At 44.8% G+C, this 22,350-nt stretch overlaps 1 protein-coding gene across 1 annotated transcript; it reads right to left on the bottom strand.

The window, feature by feature from the left end:
* Positions 1 to 11,377: 11,377 nt before the first annotated feature.
* On the bottom strand, positions 11,378 to 20,839 carry LOC150000831 (F-box only protein 38-like). The gene is made up of 7 exons (XM_090288356.1): positions 20,612 to 20,839; positions 20,271 to 20,373; positions 17,190 to 17,356; positions 15,726 to 15,871; positions 14,069 to 14,172; positions 12,732 to 12,845; positions 11,378 to 11,951 (listed from the first exon to the last, which is right to left on the bottom strand). Exons 1-7 carry the CDS (start codon positions 20,732 to 20,734, stop codon positions 11,773 to 11,775), a joined length of 936 nt encoding a protein of 311 aa, XP_090144482.1. The 5' UTR covers positions 20,735 to 20,839; the 3' UTR covers positions 11,378 to 11,772.
* Positions 20,840 to 22,350: the final 1,511 nt, after the last annotated feature.

Here is a 22,350-nt window from a genome sequence, read left to right as displayed (position 1 = left end):
CTAGAGTCTGTGCTCCTACCCATTCTACCCTGGGAAGGTCACATTTTCTGAACCTTGTTTTTTTTCAACAGTGATGATTCCTGCACTCACTCTATATCCAGCCCTTTGCTAAGCCCCTTAAAGATGTTAATTTTACTGCCACAACAAAGTTGTGAGGACCCTAGAACTAATCTGTTTGACCGGGTCACACAACTAGACAATGGTAGGGTCAGAGTTTAATGCTGTTCTGTTCGCCTGCAGTAACGTGTACTTTCTTCTCCCCGTTATTGCTCCAATTGGAGATGTGTAGGTCCCCATGAAGATGGCCCATGGACTGCTTGGGGGCTCATACACCCCAGTTAGAGAAATGCTGCATAAAGTCAGCCACTGTCACTGCAACATCGAGGGGGGAACCTGAATGCACATGTGACCTGAATTCACAAGATGATGTGGATTTATAAGGTGGCCTACCAAAGGGAAAATACCAAATTAAAACTGTACCTCATACTGCAGTGCAGCCCCATTTCATGGGGTGTTAAGTTCAAAGCCCTTTCTTGAAGACCTGTATTTAAGTCATTAACAGAGCCACTGATGGGGCAGGAGCAGTGGGCAGGAGTCTGCCTCTGGTCCTGGCCCGGCTCTGCCACTCACTTACCATGGGACCCAAATACTCAACTGCCGCCAGCCTCACTTCCTCCTCCTTGTAATCCGTCTTACTGCCTGGCCTGGCCTGGCCTGCAGAGCAACTTCTAAAGGAGTCATGAGTGGAAAAATCAATTAGCTCTGCTTTAATATGCCAGCTTGCTAAGCAAGGACTGGCAACTTTGGTCAGGGAACAAGAGAACAACATCCAGTAGTCTTTTATGTCTTTCAGGTTTTACCATAAAGGAAATAAAGGAGAAAAATACTTTTCAACAATAAACTGCTGTACATATATCATCATCATCATTATTACACACTGACAACTAAATGAGATGTTGAGGGAAAGAAATACATAGAGTAATTTTAGCTTCGGTAGATAGAGATGCTACTCTGTGCCAGGCCCTGTGCTAATGTTTGCATACATGGCACCGTTTAATCCAGACACCGGCACTGTGAGGCAGGCATCCTCACCCTCAGTTACAGACGCGGAAAGGGAGGCAGAGGGATAGGAAGTAACTTGCTCAATATCTCAAAGCCGATACGTGGTAGAGCCTGGTTTGGGAACTCGGTCTAGATCAAGGTTTCTCAGTCCTGGCACTATGGACATATGGGGCCAGATAATTCCTTGTTGTGGGAGACTGTGCTGAGTTTCAGACAATGTTTAGCAGCCTCCCTGGTACCCATAAGATGCCAAGAGCACTGCCCCTACCGTGACAACCAGAAATGCCTGCTCAGTGCGGCTGTTGAGACTCACTTTTCTAAGTTCACACCTGGTCCATGCCTATGTGGGAACCAGGTAAGTGTATGGGGGTCATCAGAGAGGCCTGGTATGATTGGCTGTATCTTCACATATTACCTATATTCCCTTGTCATTTTAACTGAAAAATGAACTTAATACTATCTCATAGGGCTGCTGTGAGGTTAAATAAGGTTAATGCATGGAGAGGGCTTAGTACAGTCCCTGATACATAGCAACCAATCAATACAAGTCAGCAATTATTTATTATAATTCAAAGCAAAGCATTAATGTAATTCATGACAAACCATCAAATTGGTTGTCAACATACAAAGTCTAATAACTAACTGGTGTGTGTGAGTGTGAGTGTGAGTGTGCGTGTGTGTGTGTGTGTGTGTTACTGAATGGGTTTGACATTGGCCTCAGGGGAGTGAGTGGCAGTGGGGCCCCTGAAGTCTCTAGAAATTTCATAACAATGACGGCCAGATGCTGAAATCTGGGTTACTGATGACAAGACCCGCTTGCAACTGAGACTGATCTAAATGCAATTAACATATTGAGTGCAACTGTGTGATCCTGCAGAAAAATAATAAACGCTTGTCAAGTAATCAGTTTTACTGTGATGCTTAGAGTCAGCTTGCTGTTTGGTTCATCTAATGGGTTTACAGATCCAAATATCACCCAAAGGAATCAAAGGAACAAATGCAGTGGCATTGTCTTTCAGGCTCTGAGTGGCTTAGTGACCTCAGTCAGCACTTTGAGGTTGCTGAACCCAGAACCGTCCCTGGTGGAGGTATGTGGGTACAGCTTGAGGTGGAACATAGGGTCCATTTTCGTAACATGAGAACCCCAGGCTTTGCAGGGAGGAAAGAAATCTGGGTTCTAGTCTCAGCTCTGCCACTCACTGTCTGAGTAACCCTGGGCCTGTTATTTCCTCCAGGCCTTCAGTTCCTCAGCTTTAAAGTGAGCTATTTGGAAGCATTTCTTTGGACTTCGCTTTGGTGAAGTGCCCGTTCCCACCATACTCAGCCCCGCCACACCGTGCTCTCAGAAGCCTGCAGTAGAAAGGAGGTCAGGGTTGGTGCGAGTGCTCTGTTTGGTGCACTTGACAGATGCCTGTTGAGCTCTCACGCTTTTGGTCCTTCCTCCTAGGTACACAGTTCTGCACAGTAGACATCACCAAGAACTGGAGAAACTGCCCATACACAGAGACCCAGAGTCCCTGGAATCCTGCTTCTGATTGAGGACGTGGCTCACAACTAAGCCGTTCATTCCCATCCGTGTCTGCATGAACAGGACACCCTGGCACCTCTCCTGACCCTCATCACCCCCAGGGAGGCACGACGCAGTGGGGCCGAGGGCCCAGGGCAGGTACGTGGAGCACCGCGTGGGACAGGACTGGAGGCCAGAGCCCGGAGATCGCAGAGTGGAGAAGGGACTTCAAGCATCATCAGGTCCAGCCTCCCACCCCATGCAGGAGTAGCACCCTCCCACGGCACCTCTGGAAGGTAGTCTGTCTCTGCTTGCACACCCCCAGAGATAGAGGTTCGGGTACCTGCATTTTTCCTAATGCAGTTCCTTCTGTTGCGGGGAAGCTCTCATCAGAGGAGGTTCTTTCTTTTGTTGGCGCACAAGTCTGTCACTGCTCCATTGAGGGCATGTGGTTGGCGACCTCTTCCTCTTCAGAACTCTTAGATCTCAGAAGACAGTGATCTGCCACCCACTCACCCTTTTAATTCTTCCTAAACTAAACAGCTTCAGTTTTCTCTCCATTCTGGCCATCTGCTTCTGGACATGCTTTGGTGTCGGAATTAACCAAGGCTCTTTTTACAAAATTAGGTTGATATCAAAGCCAAGAGGGCTGTCCAGAAGCACCAAAGTCCTGACAAGAGAAGCAGCAATGTATTTTGGTTTATAGACATGAACATTTTTCTTGTCTTTTATTTTTTATTTTAAATTATGTATTGACTCTGGAAACTGTTTTGGTGTTGGTTTCAGATCCGTCACCAAAAGGCATCTTTATAGCTGGTGTGCTGTGCGCATCTGTTTAAAGGTGAAGTCTTCCCATTGGCATATTGGCTTTGCGGTCATTTTAAATGAACCTTGACTCATTTCCCCTCCATGGCAATGCAAAAGGAACCTGCACCTTTACCAAGGATGTCAGTTGAGAATGGTTCTAGAACTTGGATTTGGGGAGCAACACTGAGTCGCTCTGGTCACACATTTTAGGGGCTTTCAGGGCCCCGTGCTGAGTCAGCGCCTCGTCTCAGCTGGGGCAGTTTGCTCCTGCAGACAGAGACAGAGCCTCGGACCAACTTACTTTCTAGGAAGACTCATTGGGCCCTGTCAAGGAAGCTGCTGGGCTGCCAGTTTTCTACATCTTTCACCAGCATCTCCCCTTGTCCAGGCTCCTGACGAGATGCCTCCCTAGTGTCAAAGTTACCACCCAATTCCTCCTCTTGGGGTGAATTATGCCACCAGCTTGAAGCTCAGAGGACTCTCTTTCGGTTACTGATCAAAGCCCCCTTGAAAGGATTGACCGTTGGCCCTTACAAGAGCCCTGGGAGCAGACAGTATGGGTGGTGGTGGGGTGCATTTGGGAGACACCCCTCAAGGCAAAGATGTGCTGCAAGTTTCTAACCTCACCATCTCCCCTTGTCCTTCCACTTGGTCTGTTGACCCTGCTTTCTTTTCTGAGTAATCTCAGTGGCCAGAGTTGCCCCTCATCACCTATTTCGTCCGTGAAGGCAGAACCCGCCATCTCTTCCTCTTCTCTCTGTCCCGACGTGGTAAGAAGGATGGTCAGACTCTACGTAGGACTAGGGTGACCAACCACCCTGATTTTAACACTGGAAGTCCCACATCCCAACGACCCATTAGTCTCAGGAAACTGGGCTGCTTGGTTACCCCCCCTCATGGGACCCTCCCCGTGCTAAGGACTAATAAGCCTCCTCAGGCTTGCTTTCCTTTCTTCACTTTTTTTATGGAAAAGGCAGAGGTGAGTGCATTTGGGGGTCCACATGCTGCCTGGATGTGGTTTCTGTTCTGGAATCACAAAGCACTTCTTTGGGAAGGACTAAGACAGAGATCATAAGAACCAGATCACAGTGAGAATGAAAGAGGTTCACTGCTTAGAGGCACCTGGTAAACTTTAATGCCCCCGAAGTTGATAGGATCTGCTGTTAACTACATATGTGCGTACACACACACACGTAAATACAGTAGGAGTCCTTCCCTCTGAAATGCTGCTTGTCCCAGGAGCTTAGCAAGCGTTATATAAAATCTTGTTTCTCAGTGGCAAGTTTGCCATCTTACAGGGCAGCTCGGATGCACAGGGACCCACAGATTACAATATAGGTAGGAAAATGAGATCTTACCATATTTCACCAGTCCTTATCTTCTGGACTCTCTGGACACACTTCTGTGGGCCAGTCCATGAGCGAGGTCTGTAGAGGTCACAACTACCCCAGACCAGGGAAAGGACAGCCATGGTGGGTCATTGTCAAGAAGATGCTCTCCTTGGCAGAGAGGGTCATCAGCAGACTTGACTGTCCCTTTGGACCAGGGATGGGATGATGTGGTGATGCTTCAAAGGCCCATATTGGTGGTTCCCAAGACGGGAGCAGATTTGTTCCATCTGGACAACTGCTGGCCTGGCAGTACTTCAGTTTCTGGCTTCTGGGAATCCAGGTAACAGAGCACGTGTGGGGAAGACTCAGCAGAGGGAGACTTGGAGCTTATCCAAGGAAGGAAGACCTTGATCTGGCCCTCTTCTCTGAGAAGGTCACCATTTCCCAGGCAGTGTGCAGGGTCAAGAAGACATGCTCCCTGGCGGAGGGGCAGAGGGGCCTTGACCATCACTGGGATGACAGATGCTGCCACCAGACTGCCCCATGCCTGGGATAAAGGGGGTTCACTGTGCGTCTTCTCACCTTGACTCTCCAGCCTGCAGGCTGTCCCAGCAGCAGCCCAGAAGCCCCCTGTCCAGCTCACAGTCAGCAGCTAGAAAACAAGAGATAAAGACCAACTTCTTCAACTGGCACCCAAGTATGCGTTTGTAGAAAAACTGAGATTTCACATCACCTCACCAACATGTCCTCTTCATGCTGCTAACTTGCTGTTTCCTGAGAAAATTACTGTCTAGCTGGGGTGGGGGGGTGGGCATTGGGTGGATGAGGGAGGGATCCAGGGAGGGACCAGAAGAGGCTGTAATTAAATTGCCTTTAATATTGTGTTCAGAACAACAGCAACATCATCTTGGTGCTGTGCTGTCTGCCTGCCCATTTTTCTCTTTAGTGTTGTATCTCTGTTTCTTAAAAGATCAGTGTGGTTTTACTCTTTTTCTCTACTGCTCAGCTTTGCTTGGCCAGAATCCTTCCCTTAACAGCTAATCGAGGAGGGAGAACAAGGCAAATGCACTGACCTCTCCTGGCCATAATTTGCCGTCTCTTTCCTCCAGCCTAGAAAACCAAGGCTGAATATTTGGCTTGAATTTAAACGAATCAGGGGTGGAGGTGAAGGCCTGAGCGTGGGACAGGGCGTCACCTTGGGCACTCACCTCCCTCATCTCGTCCACAAAATGGAGAAAAATCCCAGAGCTGGTAGGGCTGTTGTGAGTTTTCCCACATGCTTTCTCTGAGGGCCACCATTAGGATTTTTACCAAATATGTGCCCCGCTGGTACTGTGATTTATGTAATATTTTTCTTTAAGTCAATTCAAGTTTTCACTCACATAAATTTATTTTAGGAGGACACATTGTGTTGGTACCCAAAAGGGAAAATTAGTATTGCTTGCCATAAATAGAAAGCAGCCGTGGAGATACACAGCAACAAGGCCAGGCCGTACCATTCTGAAGAGAAGCCAGCGCTCGGAGTGTGCCCAAGCTCCCAGGGTGAAAAGTGAGACAAGTGGGTGCTGGAGAGCTGAGTGGGTGTCAGAGAGCTGGCCAGGCACCCACCTCTGGTGCAGGACTCTTTAGCAAGGAAGGGTTGAGAGAGAACTTGCCAGAGATGAAGTTCCAAACTGTACCAGTTAATGCGATATCATTGCAAGTTGTATTCCACACTTTTTGGAAACACAGAGGGAAGTGAAACTTATCTTTTAACTACTATTATATTTGATTTCTCTTTCCCTTTTTCAGCTCACCACGAACAATTCTTGGTTTAGTAGTAATAATAATAATGTCGCAATCAGAAGTGAGGCTAACAGTCACTGAGCTCCTTTCTGCTGGCACTGCGGTAAATGCTTTACATGGATTCATTTATTTAATCCCAATTAAACTCCACAATGTAAATACCAAAATCACCCCTGCTTCAGACGCACAAACCCTGGCTGAGACATCTGCTGGCCAAGGACACAGACCTGGAAAGTGTGGAATTGACTGTGACCCCTGGCAGTCTCATGCTCCAGTCCACAGCCCTGTTCATTGTTGGGCTTTTAATTTATTCCACATTCACGTCAGACCCAATGCTGGGAGGCAGCAGCAAACAAGCCAGGTGTGGTCGTCTCCCTCATCTCACGTCGCCTGAGCATCGTCTCCCTTCTGCATCAGCTTGGGATCCGGAGAGCAATTGGGGGATGCCGGGTCCCGGGGGGAACGCTGCCTCTCCCTTGTTCTGTTGCCTTCCTCTGCACCCGACTGCTGTCTGTTTCCACCTTCAAACAATGGAGAGAGACGGGTAGATTACTGATCAGCAGGAAAGGCCCTTCCGCATGGATCTTTCACAGCCTTTTCAGTATGTAGGAGCCTGAAGTCATGAGTAACCAGCTGTGAACCATGAGAATCAGACGTGTGAGCCAAAGGAGAGCTAATGCTTCTATATTTCAGACTGTTACTGGGACTGCTGGTCCCCAGTGGGAGGCACTTTGACATCCCACTTTTTAGTTGGAACCTGAACATGGTGGATATGCTCACGTTGGTTTCACTGTACCTGCAAAATGAGATCTCTGAGCCTCTCCCTGCAGCTTGAATGGGGGCATTATTGACTTCGTTTTATAGAAAAGGAAACAGACTTTGTACAAGGATGCAGAGTGTATATTCGGACCAAAGTCAAGACTGAAACACTTCAGGTCACTTCATTCTAACAGTGTTTTCTTTCTCTTCTGCTTTAAATTTATTTGATTTCTAAATATACAAATTCTATATTTTAAGGCTATATAAATGATGGGTTATACAAATAATGTATTTATGCAATCCATTCTCATTATAAAAAAATTATAATATAGATACAGCAAAATGCCTTTTGACTCCAACTCAATCCTCTTCCAAGAAGTAATTGCTTTTATTGCCTGGCTTCTATCATTCAAGATGGTGTTCTGTGTGTTTACACATGTATAAGTGTACACACAAAATGGAGGGTTTGTTTTGTTCTTCTATAGAAATAAGATGAGGCTGTGTATAATAATCTACAAATTGCCTTTTTCAACAGTACACCTGCCACATCATTTCACATCAACACGTGATTCTTCTTCATTCCTTTTAGTGGCCATGTGTGCATTTCCTATGATAGATGTCGTATAGTGGGTGGTATTGTCTTTTATGTTCTAGCTGAACCCCGTGTATGAGTGGAGTGTTGCAGGCATCGGATGATCAGCGGCCTCCTTCCTCTGTGACTGTGCTGACCACATGAAGGTCAGCTGGCCTGGTTTCAGGTCTGAGCACCGGCAGCACCTCTGACTTGGCAGCTTTCCTGCGGGGAGGGTGGCCCTTGCCTGGCTCCCCCTCGCCCTTCCCTCCCTTTGAGGGGCTGAGACACTGCATTCAATCTGCACTGGCTGTGGAATCAGACCGCTGGCTCCACCATGCCCTATGTGTGTGTTTCTGAGCAAGATTTTTAATCTGCTCAACCCTCATTTCTCCAACAGCAAAGTAGGGGACATAAGGACCAGACATATTTTGAAGTGTTAGTATGAGGATGTATAGAAAGCACTTGGTACCAACGCTTTTAAAAACGCTTTCATCGTATCATTATTTCCTCTGAATAACATCACCAGCTCTCTCTGCTTCCCACCATCCTGGAACGTGGTCAAAGGGACTGAATGAAGGTTATGGAAAGACTAGAAGAAGAGAAAGCCTTTCCTAATAAAGGGAGTTACAGTGGGAGCAATACCAGCTCCACTTCATTACACTTTCCATGTACTGATGGCTCTCTTTGGACCTTCCCCGCTGCCCTGTGCAGTGGGCATAGCGTTCACTGTTAACCATTCTACAGATGAAGAAACTGAGGCTCCAGAGTCAGGCTGGTGATCCTCTCCAGGTCACCCATCAGTCAGTTGAGTCCGAATCCGAAGCCTGGCCTTCTGAGTCCAAATGCAAAGGCGCCAGATCTTGTTTAGAGGCTATTAGGACTCACACGCACTATGAGAGAAACCCAGTCCTCTCTCTAACATGGGCATGAATTCATGAATCCACCCACGAAACATTCCTTAAGGCCTTTTAAAAAAATGTGCCGGCTCCACACCATTGAATGGACACACAGAGTAACTCAGTTCTCTGTGGTGTAGGCACGTCCTCCAGTCTGTAAGCAAAGAATGGTTTTTACTTTCTAAGCGGCTGGGAGCATATTGAAAGGTATTTTGTGACATGGGAAGATTATGTGTAATTCAAATTTGTGTCCATAAATAAAGTTTTGTTGTGACACAGCCAAGTCCATTTGTTGATAGATCCTCTTATGGCTGCTCCCTCACCACGAGAGCGGGTAGGTGTCACAACTGAGCCTAAAGTATTTACTACTTGGCTCAATACATAAAAAGTGTGCTGATTCCGCTGTAGGACGATCGCTATGGAGCCATTGAGCCCACAGACAATGACCGACTGCCGTCTATAGTAGGTATCTTCCAAATTGTTTCGTTTTTTTTCAGCTGGTCCTGTCTGGGCAACTGGAGAGTGATTCCAGCGCCCCCTGCTGTACTTGTTCTAACAGTGCACTAAGTGACACAGTGGAACGGATCAAGTTAGAAAGCAGCGACCTCTAGTGGCTCATCTAAGCATTAGTTAGGTTACAGTGAAAAAAGTCTGGATTGAATAAACTGAGGGTTGGGGTATAGTATATTATTTTGAAGTATTGCAGAATGTTTTATATTTTTTCCTGCCTTTTGTTGATCATTCTCTTAGTTAAAAGGGAGGTTTGCTGAGTTAAAAACAAGGTACTACAGAGATGACTGAATGCAGTACCAACCGTTGTCCCAAATGCAATAGGAAAATTTCTAAAACCTTGTAGAAGACTTTGCAGAAACACTGATTATCATTCACAATATTTTAGTGTTAGGAAAAGTTGCTGGTATCCTTGAATTTCTATAGACATTATTAAGATCTAGGCAGCCCGGGTGGGAATCCCACTTGGATTCTTGTCCTATCTGTCCTTACGCAATTCTCGACCATTGGTGAGCTTTTCCCTCCGGACTTCAGTTAATCTGTAAATGAGGGAGTTGTACTAGATAAAGGGCCCTTCCCCTCACACAGCCCATAATTACATATTCATCACGCCCCACTTACCAAGGGGGTTATGTTCTGCTGAGAAATGTGTTGTTAGGCAATTCTGTCACTGTGCAGACAGCGGGGTGCACTTACACACACCTGCATGCTATAGCTACTGCTGTAACTATACAAACTACCCACTATGCTTTTGTAAGACGGGCAGCAGCGCAGGTTTGTTTACACCAGCAAACATGGAATTGCTTTGTGCTGGTTTCAGCCTATCAGCGACCAGTATTGCGACTGGACTGGTTTATGGTTCTTCTAATCCCAAGAAGGCCCTCAGCAACGCCCACCAGGTAAACTTGAAGATGCGGTTTATTACAAGACCAGGAAATTATGCACAATGCCTGGGGCCACACGGCAAGTTCCAGGGTAGAGAGAAACAGCATGGGCCTGAGGTTCTGCTTTAATTGGGGTTCAGGGTGGGTGTCCAGGGTCTCGAAGGTCTGCTTTATTGGTGAATTTAAACCTTAAGAGCAGGGATATAATATGGGAAGACCAAAAGATCAAGTAGCCCAAGTGGTCAGTTACTGAAGTCAACCGAGGACACTGAAACCAAGGGGCCTCGGAGGCGGGGACGCGGCCTAGCTCCTTGATCTGGTGCTGTGGCTGAGGAGGGTTAATTAGCCATCTTTGAGATGGATGCCTTGCAGGCAAAACTTCATCATTCTCTCATTAGAAAAGACAAGAAAAACCTGCCAGGGCTTCCACAGCAGTAATGAGTTGGGCTGAGATGTTACCAGATGACGACATCACTAGGGGACAGGAACGTTTTTGTTCCATTATAACGTCAACTGAAATGCTGTCATGCTGCCCAGCACTGTATGTGAAGACTCTGTAACATTCCCCCCAGACCTTCAGTTAAGCGGTCTGCTGAGCTCACTCAGCTGGCACGCGGCAAAGCTGCCCCTCAGACGCAGATGTTGCTCTAAAAAGGCATTGGGGTTTTTTGGGTTTTGTTTTGGGTTTTGTTTTTTTGTTTTGGCTTGACCTGATATTCTAAAACTGCAGAGATCTCTGCCATGTCAGGTTAATTGCTCTCCTTAAGAAAGGAGAGAGGCCATCTCCCAGGGACCAGATAGTCTGGGAAATGCTGTTCTGTGTTCTTTCTGTCCTGTTGAGTTCTGTGAGTTGAACTTAAAAAAGCGAGACTGTAAAGTGAATTACACTGGAATGTGACTCAGACACCACTCTAAACATTCCTTTTCTGTATAATTTTCTGTTCTTCTTTAAAAAGAGGGATTCAGGTCCAAGGCAAAAAGTTTTTAATAAACTTTTATTTTTATATTCAAGATAAAGCATATACACAATTGAATGGGGAAATAAATAGCTAGAAATGCTTTGGAAACTTTTCCATTTCCCCCTCAAAACTCAGTTTTTTTGTTTTTAAATTCATGAGTCTTTTTGATTTTAAGAAATATGGCAACTATAATACCAAGAGAAAAAAAAAAACACACAGTTTTATACAGAAACATATAGCCACCTCTGACTATAGGGTTCAGGTCTTCTAATGGTAACACAAAAAAAGCACTCAAGACACAAAGACTCTTCAACAGATTTACTCAAACTGCTTCGCTCGAGAAGAAAAAGGCACAGATTTAAGGGGATGACAGTGATTATTAAGAATATAGTAAATGGGGGCTCAGCCAAAAAGTGACATTTATGAACTGAGTCAGAAAAAATGAACTCTTTCCAATGATCTGCCTTCATTCAAATGAATTTTTAAATTAAACTGTATAAACATATGATATAAAGCTGGTACTTAGGAAGTGTCTTTGTATAGTTCCTTTATGTACAAATCTTTGCATACAACTTCAAGGCTCCTCACACATTTCACGTGCACCACACTGAGCGGCGGCCCCAGGCCCCGTGCAGCGCTCCGGCTGCCGACGGTCCCAGTGGCTTTCTGCCAGGACAGCTGGGAAGGGGCGTGCCCAGTCAGATGTAGTCATCTTCCACCGGCTCGCCATTGACATCACAGTAGTGGATAAAAATGGCCACTACTCGCTGAAACACACCCTTCTTCATCTGACGCATCTCTGAAATTTCTTCTCCTATTGTTTCCATACAGATGTCTGCAGACAGCTGCCCTTTCCTTCGGGGAGCATAGATAGTGCCTTGGAAATTAGAAAGAAAAGGGGAGACATGTATGATTATCAAACTCCTTTGGAAAGTCACTCGATTAAGCTGGTCCCTGAGATATGCCTATACGTACACAGTAATGCAATGCCTTTGATGTACATACAGATCATGGAATGGGTCCCCATCAGTTTAGTTACATAACCACGTTTGATGTCTAAGACAGCACACATGGGTAAAGGCCAGAGGTGGAAATGTACCCGAGAGGTTAAGTTGTAGATGTACGTGTAGCTTATAAAATTCATTTACTCATAAAATCGTTTTTGAAAACATCCTACAAGTAGACATTCAAGTGGGCCAACACCTAGAAGTACAACATTCAAAATTTCCTTCAAGTTCCCCCCAGATATCCACACCCAAGTCTTAAGTTCCTCCATGCTACCCAACAAGAAGTTGCTCATAAGTAGCAAAAGAATAGTTACTGTAACTGGAATAAATCTGAAATAATATAACTGACAATAAGGAGCAACAGTTATAAACAGGTAATAAAAAAATCATGGTAGGAAAACCTGTCTGAAGGAATCCTTTCCCACCAACCTTTAGCGATCACTGGTAAGTCAACTGATTATCTATTTTACAAATTCAGAGGTATTTTTTGTTGTAGGAGACCCAAACAGCAACAAGAAACAAATAAAAACATTTACATGGGAAGTGATTTAGAAACTGAACTGTTCCTAACTGGCAAACAAGATATAAGTCTCTAACACAGTAGGACATGCTCAAACCAGAGAACACAAATCAGATCAGATCATAATTACTTTCTTCATCATCTTCAAAATCGTATCTGGCGAAGCTGTTGGGTTCTGCTGCCCGAAGTGACCTCAGCCAAGGGAAGTCAGAAATCAAGGAGTACGGGGCGCCGTCCACGACCCCTGAAGGAAGACGACAACAGTGCTACTGCGGCGGTACCAGCAGGCCCAAAGCACGGTCTTCGTAAGCAGAACATAACATGTGCTCTCGTCGTCTTAGCCAAAAAAGCACCGGACCGGGAGATGTAAATTCTAATTCTGGTTCTGCTTCTACCTGACTATCTGGTCATGGGATCTTGGTCATCCTTTGCTCTCCTTAAGCCTCAGTATGTTTTTTTTCTCCCTCTATGTATATAAAGAGGTTGAGACAGGTACTCTCAAGTCACTTCCAACTCTCAAACTGTAGCAAGACTCAATTTTCTTCTGCTCTTGTTTCAACACTGCTTCTAATTATCTTAGGGATGGTAAAGACTCATACAGGGAAAGCAGTGCTTCCCTGGCCCCCGCTACCTGCAGGGCAGTGCCGACCTGGCCCCCGCTACCTGCAGGGCAGTACTTCTCCGGCCCCCGCTTCCTGCAGGGCAGTGCCGACCTGGCCCCCGCTACCTGCAGGGCAGTGCCGACCTGGCCCCCGCTACCTGCAGGGCAGTGCCGACCTGGCCCCCGCTACCTGCAGGGCAGTGCCGACCTGGCCCCCGCTACCTGCAGGGCAGTGCCGACCTGGCCCCCGCTACCTGCAGGGCAGTGCCGACCTGGCCCCCGCTACCTGCAGGGCAGTGCCGACCTGGCCCCCCCTACCTGCAGGGCAGTGCCGACCTGGCCCCCGCTACCTGCAGGGCAGTGCCGACCTGGCCCCCGCTACCTGCAGGGCAGTGCCGACCTGGCCCCCGCTACCTGCAGGGCAGTGCCGACCTGGCCCCCGCTACCTGCAGGGCAGTACTTCTCCGGCCCCCGCTTCCTGCAGGGCAGTGCCGACCTGGCCCCCGCTACCTGCAGGGCAGTGCCGACCTGGCCCCCGCTACCTGCAGGGCAGTGCCGACCTGGCCCCCGCTACCTGCAGGGCAGTGCCGACCTGGCCCCCGCTACCTGCAGGGCAGTACTTCTCCGGCCCCCGCTACCTCCAGGGCAGTGCTGACCTGGCCCCTGCTACCTGCAGGGCAGTACTTCTCCGGCCCCCGCTACCTGCAGGGAGGGCAGTGCTGACCTAGCCCCTGCCACCTGCAGGTGGTCAAAGCACCCATTATTTGGATGAACTGTAAGACTCATTCCTGTCTTCCCTAGGACATGCCTCTCCATCTAGTTAGTTAACAGCTCTTTAGCTTTCCAAACAATTGGTAATTGCTCACCTTCTAAAGTATAGATGTCTCTGCCCCAGGGGTACCTGGGATACTTTTTCAAGTCATCTTCAGTTCGTGTGGCTTCCGGGAAGAATTCATACTTAATGAGCTCTCTGGAGGCAACACAAAAATATCAAAAAATTACAAAACTGGAAATTACATTATGGTATGGAGTGGAAAGAAACTCTCAAAACTGCGCCAGGCCTAGACTGTAATGAACATCTCAAATTAAATAATAAATACATAACGAAGACTCAATATAGACAATACATATCTAGTCAGGTCAAAAGCACTTTCTTCACTATCTTCAAAATCACATCAAACAAACACTTCTCCGAAGAGGACATACAGAATGTCCATAGACACATGAAAAAATGCTCAACATCATTAGCCATCAGGAAGATGCAAATAAAAACCACAATGAGATACCATTTTACACCAGTCAGAATGGCCATCATCAACAAATCAACGAACAACAAGTGCTGGTGAGGATGTGGAGAAACGGGAACCCTAGTGCACTCTTGGTGGGAATGCAGACTGGTGCGGCCACCGTGGAAAATAGTATGGAATTTCCTCAAAAAACTAAAAATGGAACTGCCTTTTGAACCAGCGATTCCACTGCTAGGATTATACCCGAAGAATCCTAAAACCCTAATTCAAAAGAACTTATGCACCCCTATGTTCATAGCATCACTGTTTACAATAGCTACGTGCTGGAAACAGCCTAAGTGCCCATCTGTAGATGAGTGGATCAAAATCTGTGGTACATTTACACAATGGAGTTCTATGCAGCAGAGAGAAAGAAGGAACTCCTGCCATTTGTGACAACATGGATGGAACTAGAGAGAATTATGCTTAGCGAAATAAGCCAGGCAAAGAAAGAAAAATACCATATGATATCACCTGATACAGGAGACTAAAGAACAACACAAACAAATGAACTAAATAGGACAAGGAGCAGAACAGCAGTCAATAGGGAGGAGGGGGAGGGAGAGAAGGGGAATAAGGAAGGGAAGGGTCTAGTCAAGGAACATGTATAAATGACTCATGGACATGGACAACGGGGAGGGATATGATTGTGGGAGAAGGGGTGGGTTGGGTGGGGGAGAGAAATGGGGGAAAAGTGGGACAACTGTAATTGAAAAACAAAAAAATAAATAAATAAATAAATAGAAAGAAAGTAAGCACTTCATTCAGGGAAATGTAATACCTAAAAACCAATAATATTTGAGCTGGTTGGTGCAAATTAAATCTTAAAAGTAAACTTAAAAAAAAAATCACATCAGTAAAGAAAGCAAGCCACTCTCTAATCAAATGTCTTGGTGCTTACTATGTTTACATAACAAATGCCTAAGAAGTCCGATTTTATGAAGATGTCAAACATCAGTTTTTAAAAAATCTGCTCTTTCCCATGCCCTGAGGCTAAAGAAAGGGAGTCAACCGCACATATAGTCTGTTCCTGGAATTTTTCTTTACATTTGAAAATAAAAAGCTGCAAATACATGTAGGCTTTTTAGTTTTAAGTCCTCATTCACTCAGGTTTTCACATGTTATATTTCATGTGTTTCAGTGCTGAAAAAACCCAGATGAGACCATTTAAAATAAAGAACAGGATTTGCTTCTGAGAGCCCTGGCAGGAGGGCCTTGGGGGCAACAGGGGGCTTACTGATTGATGTTTGCTATGGTGTCCATCCAGCTGCAAATGCGCACCTTGTTCCGGACGTTGGGAGGGTTACTGAATTCATGGATAATACAGATGTGATAGGGGTAGGGACCACTAAATAGCTTCTGCTCCAACGTTAGTGTGTCCACCTACAGAAGACATCACAGAGAGCTTTGGACCAAAAAACTGAATACCTTAGAAATCTACATCTTAAAGCTTGAACAATCTCTCCTGGGGACCTAGGTTTTAAAATCTTTGGCTGATAGAAAATCAAATGTCCCATTCAGGCCCGAATACAGCTTACCATGCCGGCGGTGAGGCTTTGCAAATTCTTCTGTCTAGGAAGCTCAGGGATTTACATTCCATGGTTACAGAAATGCCCACTGAACAAGAGAACCTGGAATCAGGCAACCGATCCCAGGAATGTACTTCTGAGCAGGTCCTCATAGGTTTCAGTATTGACTGCATTATAGAACCATGAATGTGTAGGACTCTATGCCCTATGCAAACTGACTACTGCCTATCCCAGCTCCTTGCCCCCTTGTAGCCTTTATTCACCTTGCTGTCTTCTCAGGGAATGCCCTCTTCCTTATCTCTACTTGTGAAATCCCACTCTGCCATCTTGGTGGCATTCACGTCTACCTCCTCCTAGGGAAGACAAACTTCTTGAAAGAAGGATGATGTCCTCTGTTTTTTCAGCCCCAGCATGTTACAGACACTCAACAAACAATTTGTTCAAATGCCTCTTTGGGGGCCAGACTCCAACGCTGACTGCAAAGATTGTTTAATAGTTCCTCTAAACATTCTTTAGGCATCAAGCAGAGAGTCTTATATATAATGTTTACTCTATATTTTTTGTTGTTTTGAGAAATAATTCACATACACCACTGTATAACTTAAAGGCATAGAGCATGTTGATTTGGTTTATGAATATTGTGAAATGATTAGCCCAAAAGGTTTGGCTAACATCCATAATTTTGTATAGGTAAAATTAAATGTTCTTCATAATAATGAAAGTGGCAGTAATAATAGCAGCTATCCTATGATTGCTTACTACATGCCAACAACTGCTCAGCACACGTATGAATTTAACCACCAGGTTCTTATTCTCCTGATTTTACAGATGAAGAAACTGAGACGGAAGTTAAGTAACGAGCTACAGGTCAGTGAACAAGAATGTGCATCAGTCAGGCAGAAACCAGTCTGTTCCCTTAACCACAGGCAACTTCCAGTTGGTAAGAAAAGTTGCTGAGTAACTTGCTTCTTAAAAATCCATCAAAATCTAGCAAAGAAGAATGACGGAAGACTGGCGAGGTCACCTAGCTCGGTTACGAGAACGCTGTAGAACCTAAAGAACCCCCACTGCGGGCGGAGCAAATGAGTAAATGCCACACCCATAAAGGTTGAAGACTAAGAAGAAATGTCACTGCTGTGTGTGTGTCATGAGGAAGGGGCCGAGCCCGGTACCTGCTGCATCGGGCGGAGGTATATGATGCGGTTTCTCTCAGGAGGCATCCGGAGTATCTGGTCTAGTACTTGATCCATGTTTAGTTTCTTGCATTGTGCATAGTCAAATCGGTTCACAATTGGTGCATTTTTGACTTTTAAATGTTTCAGTACCCTGCACCTGGTAGCTACAAAATGAAAACAACGGTAAACTCTACAAATAATTAATGCAAAGTCATAGAGCAATGGATAGCCTATCTGGAGGCATCCTTGGAGGACTGGCCCAATGTGTTTAGCATAAAAATTCTACAGATGTAATAAACATCTCTAACAAACATAATGTACTATCATAAAGTACAACTGACGTTATCGAAATAATTTGAAAATGTGATTCTGTCCTGTTCAAAAGGTGGGCACCCACGTGCTAGAGGGGTGGATGTTCAGGTACCTTTTTTTATCTTTACCAGCAAGGAATCTAAGTCCCATAGAATGACTTGCCCAAACATAGGAATTGTTCAGGAAATACATATATATATTTATAGTTAATAACAGCTCTCTCTTTTTTTTAAGAATAATCATTTCTTTTTATTTTTAATTTTATTTATTTATTTTTAGAGCGAGGGGAAGGGAGGAAGAAAGAGGGAGAGAAACACTGATGTGCAAGAGAAGCATCCATCTGTTGCCTCTCACATGCCTCCAGTTGAGGACCTGGCCCACAATTCAGGCTTGTGCCCTGATTGGGAATCGAAATAGCAACCCTGTAGTTCCCAGGCCGGCACTCAGTCCACTGGGCCATACCATCCAGGGCTGTTCAGGAAATATTTATTGAAAAGAATGAATAATGGTAACTATTAAATTCTACAGTTTTATGACAATGATCAAATAAGCCTGGAATAACACATATATTATTTTACATTCACCCACAGAAAATGAGTAGAGCTGATTTTAATCCCTATCACAAGTATAAAAGCAGAACCTTAAAAGACCCAGAAATATTTGTATTCATTGGTCTAAAGGTGCACAGTCCAATGTGGTAGCCACTACCACCTGTAGCTATTTACATAAGTTAACTAAAGAACAATTCAGTTCCTCAGGCACTAGCCACAGTTCAAGTGTTCATCAGTCACATGTGGCCACTGGTTACCATGACAAACACTGCGGATATAAAATAGTATGCCAAGTTCAAAAAAAAAAATCTCTTTTTTTTTCATCTCAAATTTCAATCTGATTTAATTTTTATCATAGATTATAACCTGGTCCAACTCAAGAGAGAGAATCAGATGGAAGGTGCTATATAACCATAAGGCTGATATGTCTGCTCTTTTTAACTCATTAAGGGTATCTTCTGTAACACCTTTAACCCAAATATCATCGTCCTGAGCACTCTGGCCCTGCAACTAACCTGATCTTTGAACAACGAGCAAGTCAGTCTCCTGCCTTTCAGACTCATTTTCTCCTTCTGTGACATGGCAGGAGAGAGGAGACAAGAAAGGAGGAAAGACAGAGAGAGGACTAGATGGTAATCAGGATTCAACGGTTCTCTGCTGTAAAACCAGGCATGGCCAAGGTCAATTCTGATTTCAGTTAGTCATCTCATCCGCCATAACTTAGCTGTTTTCTAGCAACTGAGCTACTATCTAAGGTCCTCTGTCCCATTAGCTAAAAAATTTGGTTTAAGGGCAAAAGGCTGAGCCTGAGGTCATGTGATACATCACTAGGTCTCCAAAGATATACAGAGACTCATGGAGTCAAGTGCAGTGGTGACAACCAATCAGATTCTCAGAGCAATCAGAGTAGAGAAAGGGATGAGAAATCAACCAGCAGAGTACAAAGGTGGAGTGAGCGTTAGATTCTGAGACCTCAGAGGGCAGAGCTGAAAGCCCTTATTTGCTGCCTTGAGCCAGGCTGAGTTCCCCTGCTGTTATGACCTTCTGATTCTGAGCCTTTAATGGGCCCCTGATGTTTGAGGAGGAAACTACAATAGGAGATTGTTATTTAGTAGATGTTTTAAGACCTCATTGGTTGGAATGGAGTAGTACCACCTCTCAAGGGTGCAAATGGGCCTAAGGTTCCCCAAGTCTGGTGTTTTCTAGAATTCAGGGGAGAGGTTATGTGTTTAAATCTGTTTTATTTCTCCTTTCTGGGATTCTCACAGTTTATGACAAAATGGTAACAATTTTCTTGTTTTGTTTATTATAGAAGTGCAAGAAAAGAAAGCCCCTAATTATTTTTGCAATACTAATATAACACAAATTAACACTTATTAGGCATTTACCAGAGGTCAGGCCCTGTACTGTGTGTGTATGTATATGCATACATGCACGTAAGCACACGTCAAACACAGCATTTAACTTTTATAAATGCTTCATAAGGTAAGCATCACCAGCACACTTTACAGATTGAAAAAAAATAAACAGATACTATATAACTCTCCCAAGGCAAGACATGAGTCAGATCTTCATAATTTTACATGGATAGGTATAAGAATATAATTATGAGTGAAAATAGAAAAATAAACAGATTGTATACAGGACACACTATATCTACAAATTTTAAAAGCTCACACAAAATAACACCCTACAATTTTTCAGAGCCAAACATGTATATAAGTAAATACATGAAAGATGGACTGGAAGGACTTACATTAAATGCACGAGTATAGGGGTGGATGTCGATGGGACTGGCAACGAGGGACAAATGGACCACTGGACTAATGATAATGTGCCATGAATTGAGGTTATAATTAATCATGTCAGTCAAATCAAGAGCAGTTAAGGCCCAGTGACCACTCCCCCTGAAAAACATTTACACATAAAACACGTCCAACTTCATACAGTTAGCAAATGGCAGAGACAGGATTCAGGCTGAGGTCTATCTGATTTGATCAGATCAGGTAGCAAGTACCATTTAGAGGAAACTGAAGGAGAGGCTATTTTAAAAGACGAACCAACAAGTGTCTGATACATGGCCCCTCACAAATACTAATTACTTGAGAACTACAGAACAGGACAAAATGATTCCTTTGAAAAACAACACAGTAATGTAGTGTGTATGAGTCATTAATTCTTTTAATTCTTGCATGACATGGGCCTCGGTACATACCATGGATGAACATCATCTTGGGACAGTCTTTTAGCACCAGATCTGTGATTCCACAGTTGGTCATAGTGACTCCGACAAGATTTTTGGACTTTAATACAAGAACCTATGAGGAGAAAAATTTTATTCATACAAGGACCTATGAGGAGAAAAAGTTGAAGTTAGATGTCTCTTTCTATACTTTCTCTTGAAAACTTAAAATGTTTTCACTGGCACAAGTGAGAAGTCGCTGTTACCAATTTCTTCTGTTTAGAGCAAAGAAGGTATATAATCATGTACACTTGGGTTTCTTAACATTTTCAGGACCTTGGCTGGACTGAGAGGTAAGTGGGCTTTTTGTTCACCTGCACGTGGTCATCCTCAATCACAGGATCGCTGGTACTGGTGGACTTATCTGCTGTCCTCTTCCGCTTCATAGAACGGCGTGGCTTTGTTTTAGCAACCTCTAAAAAAAGCAAGAGGAACATGCAAATTTTAGCCTTGCTTTCTTTCCTTCAAGAGAGCACATCCAATTGTGTGTGTATCAACTACATCGAGGCAACTCTCAGATCTATTACTTGGTCCCCAATGTAATAGACAGACCTCTATTTCCAACTGACTATTCCAAAACAAGACCGCCCTCCATTACCTCCAACATAGTATCCCTTTCACCCCTGGGCCATTCCAACAATCTAAATGACATTCCCATCTCTAGGCACTCAAGCCATCTGAAACATCACCGGTGGATTAAACTCAGCAATTTCCTGTTAAGCAACTTTAAATTCTAGACTACTGCTTAATAAATGCATTGCAACGCCTGAGCTTTAGAGCTATGCTTTGCCCATCTGCTCAGTTTTATTCCATCCTATATCCTAGCCAGCTCCCATTGCTGATGCCTCTGAAGCCATTAACCTTTCCAGTTCCTTCTGCCCAGAACAACTTCCCTGACTTCACTTTGGAAATACTACCCATCCCTGAAAAGACCATCTCAAAAGCCACCACTTCTGACAAATCACCTGAATTCCCAAACATTATATAAGGTTCTGTAATTCCCTGTATACTTCTTTTACAACTCCATTTAAACTAAGAAGCTCCTTGAGGGCAACAACATTGTCTTTTCATTTTTGTATCAATGTCAGCCAATAGCAATGATCTAAAATGGACATTTATTTAATGAATCGCACTCAGCATTCACTGAATGAATGAATGAATGCATCAGATACATAAACGATGTAATAATAATAGCAAATATTTAATGAGCGCTTACTGTGTGTCAGGCACTTTTCTAAGGGTTTCACTAGTATTAAAGTAATAAATCCTTTTAACAGCCCTTTGAGATAATTTATTATTCTCCTTATTTTACAGATTAGGAAAGTAAGACATCAGAAGTTTGAAAAGGTAAAACTGGGGGAACCAAGAGCCAAACCCAGGCAATCTGGTGGCAGTCACTACGCTACAGCACCTGCACTCTTTCATCTGCCAAGCCCTCATTAGAAAGACCCTAACCCATTTACCGGTATTCTTCTAAAACATCTTGGCAGCCGTCCATCTCGAGAGACGATGGTGTAGCTTCTTAAGAGTCTATCTGCACCGCCGAGAATGGCTGTGCAGTCCAACTCGGGAGTGACACGGTATGTCTCCTCCCGTGTTAAATCGACATCTTGTGATGACGCTGGAGTGTCCTCTCCAGTGAAGCTGAAGCTACAGAGCCTGGGCAGGGTGATATGGAGGGTCTGCTGTTGCCCATGCAGCAGACCCCCCATCTCTTCGCAGCTGAAGGATCCAAGGGAAAGACGGAGTCAATACAGCTTGGCTTCAGGTGCGCCGCAGGAGCTGCCGGTGTTGACTACAACGTCAAACCGCCTTAGGGACTCCGGCTCCGGATTTTCTGTCGGGGTTTACTCCCTTAGCCTTTCCCCTGAAGAGGTATGGCACAAGGCAGCGGAGGTTTTTTGGAGTCAGAGTTTTCCTTCTCTGATGTGCCCTGACTGGAAGATCGAACCAGCGACACTTAGCTCGCAGGCCGACGCTCAATCCACTGAGCCAAACCAGCCAGGGTAAAACCGAGCTAGCGTCCACGGTGGAGTACTAGTGAGCAGTATTT

The sequence above is a fragment of the Furipterus horrens genome, unplaced genomic scaffold (assembly GCF_987537825.1).
Source record: "Furipterus horrens unplaced genomic scaffold, mFurHor1.1.pri manual_scaffold_10, whole genome shotgun sequence".
Taxonomy (NCBI): domain Eukaryota; kingdom Metazoa; phylum Chordata; class Mammalia; order Chiroptera; family Furipteridae; genus Furipterus; species Furipterus horrens.
The sequence above is the reverse complement of the archived record's forward strand: the minus strand, read 5'-3'. Positions and strand labels throughout refer to the sequence as shown.

Coding starts and splice junctions, on each gene's coding strand:
- LOC150000831 (XM_090288356.1), bottom strand. CDS start 20,734: ATGTTCCTCTTGCTTTTTTTAGAGGTTGCTAAAACAAAGCCACGCCGT. Junction 14,173..15,725: donor ACCATAGCAAACATCAATCA/GTAAGCCCCCTG, acceptor TGTTGCCTCCAG/AGAGCTCATTAAGTATGAAT. Junction 11,952..12,731: donor TTTTGAAGATGATGAAGAAA/GTAATTATGATC, acceptor CTAATTTCCAAG/GCACTATCTATGCTCCCCGA.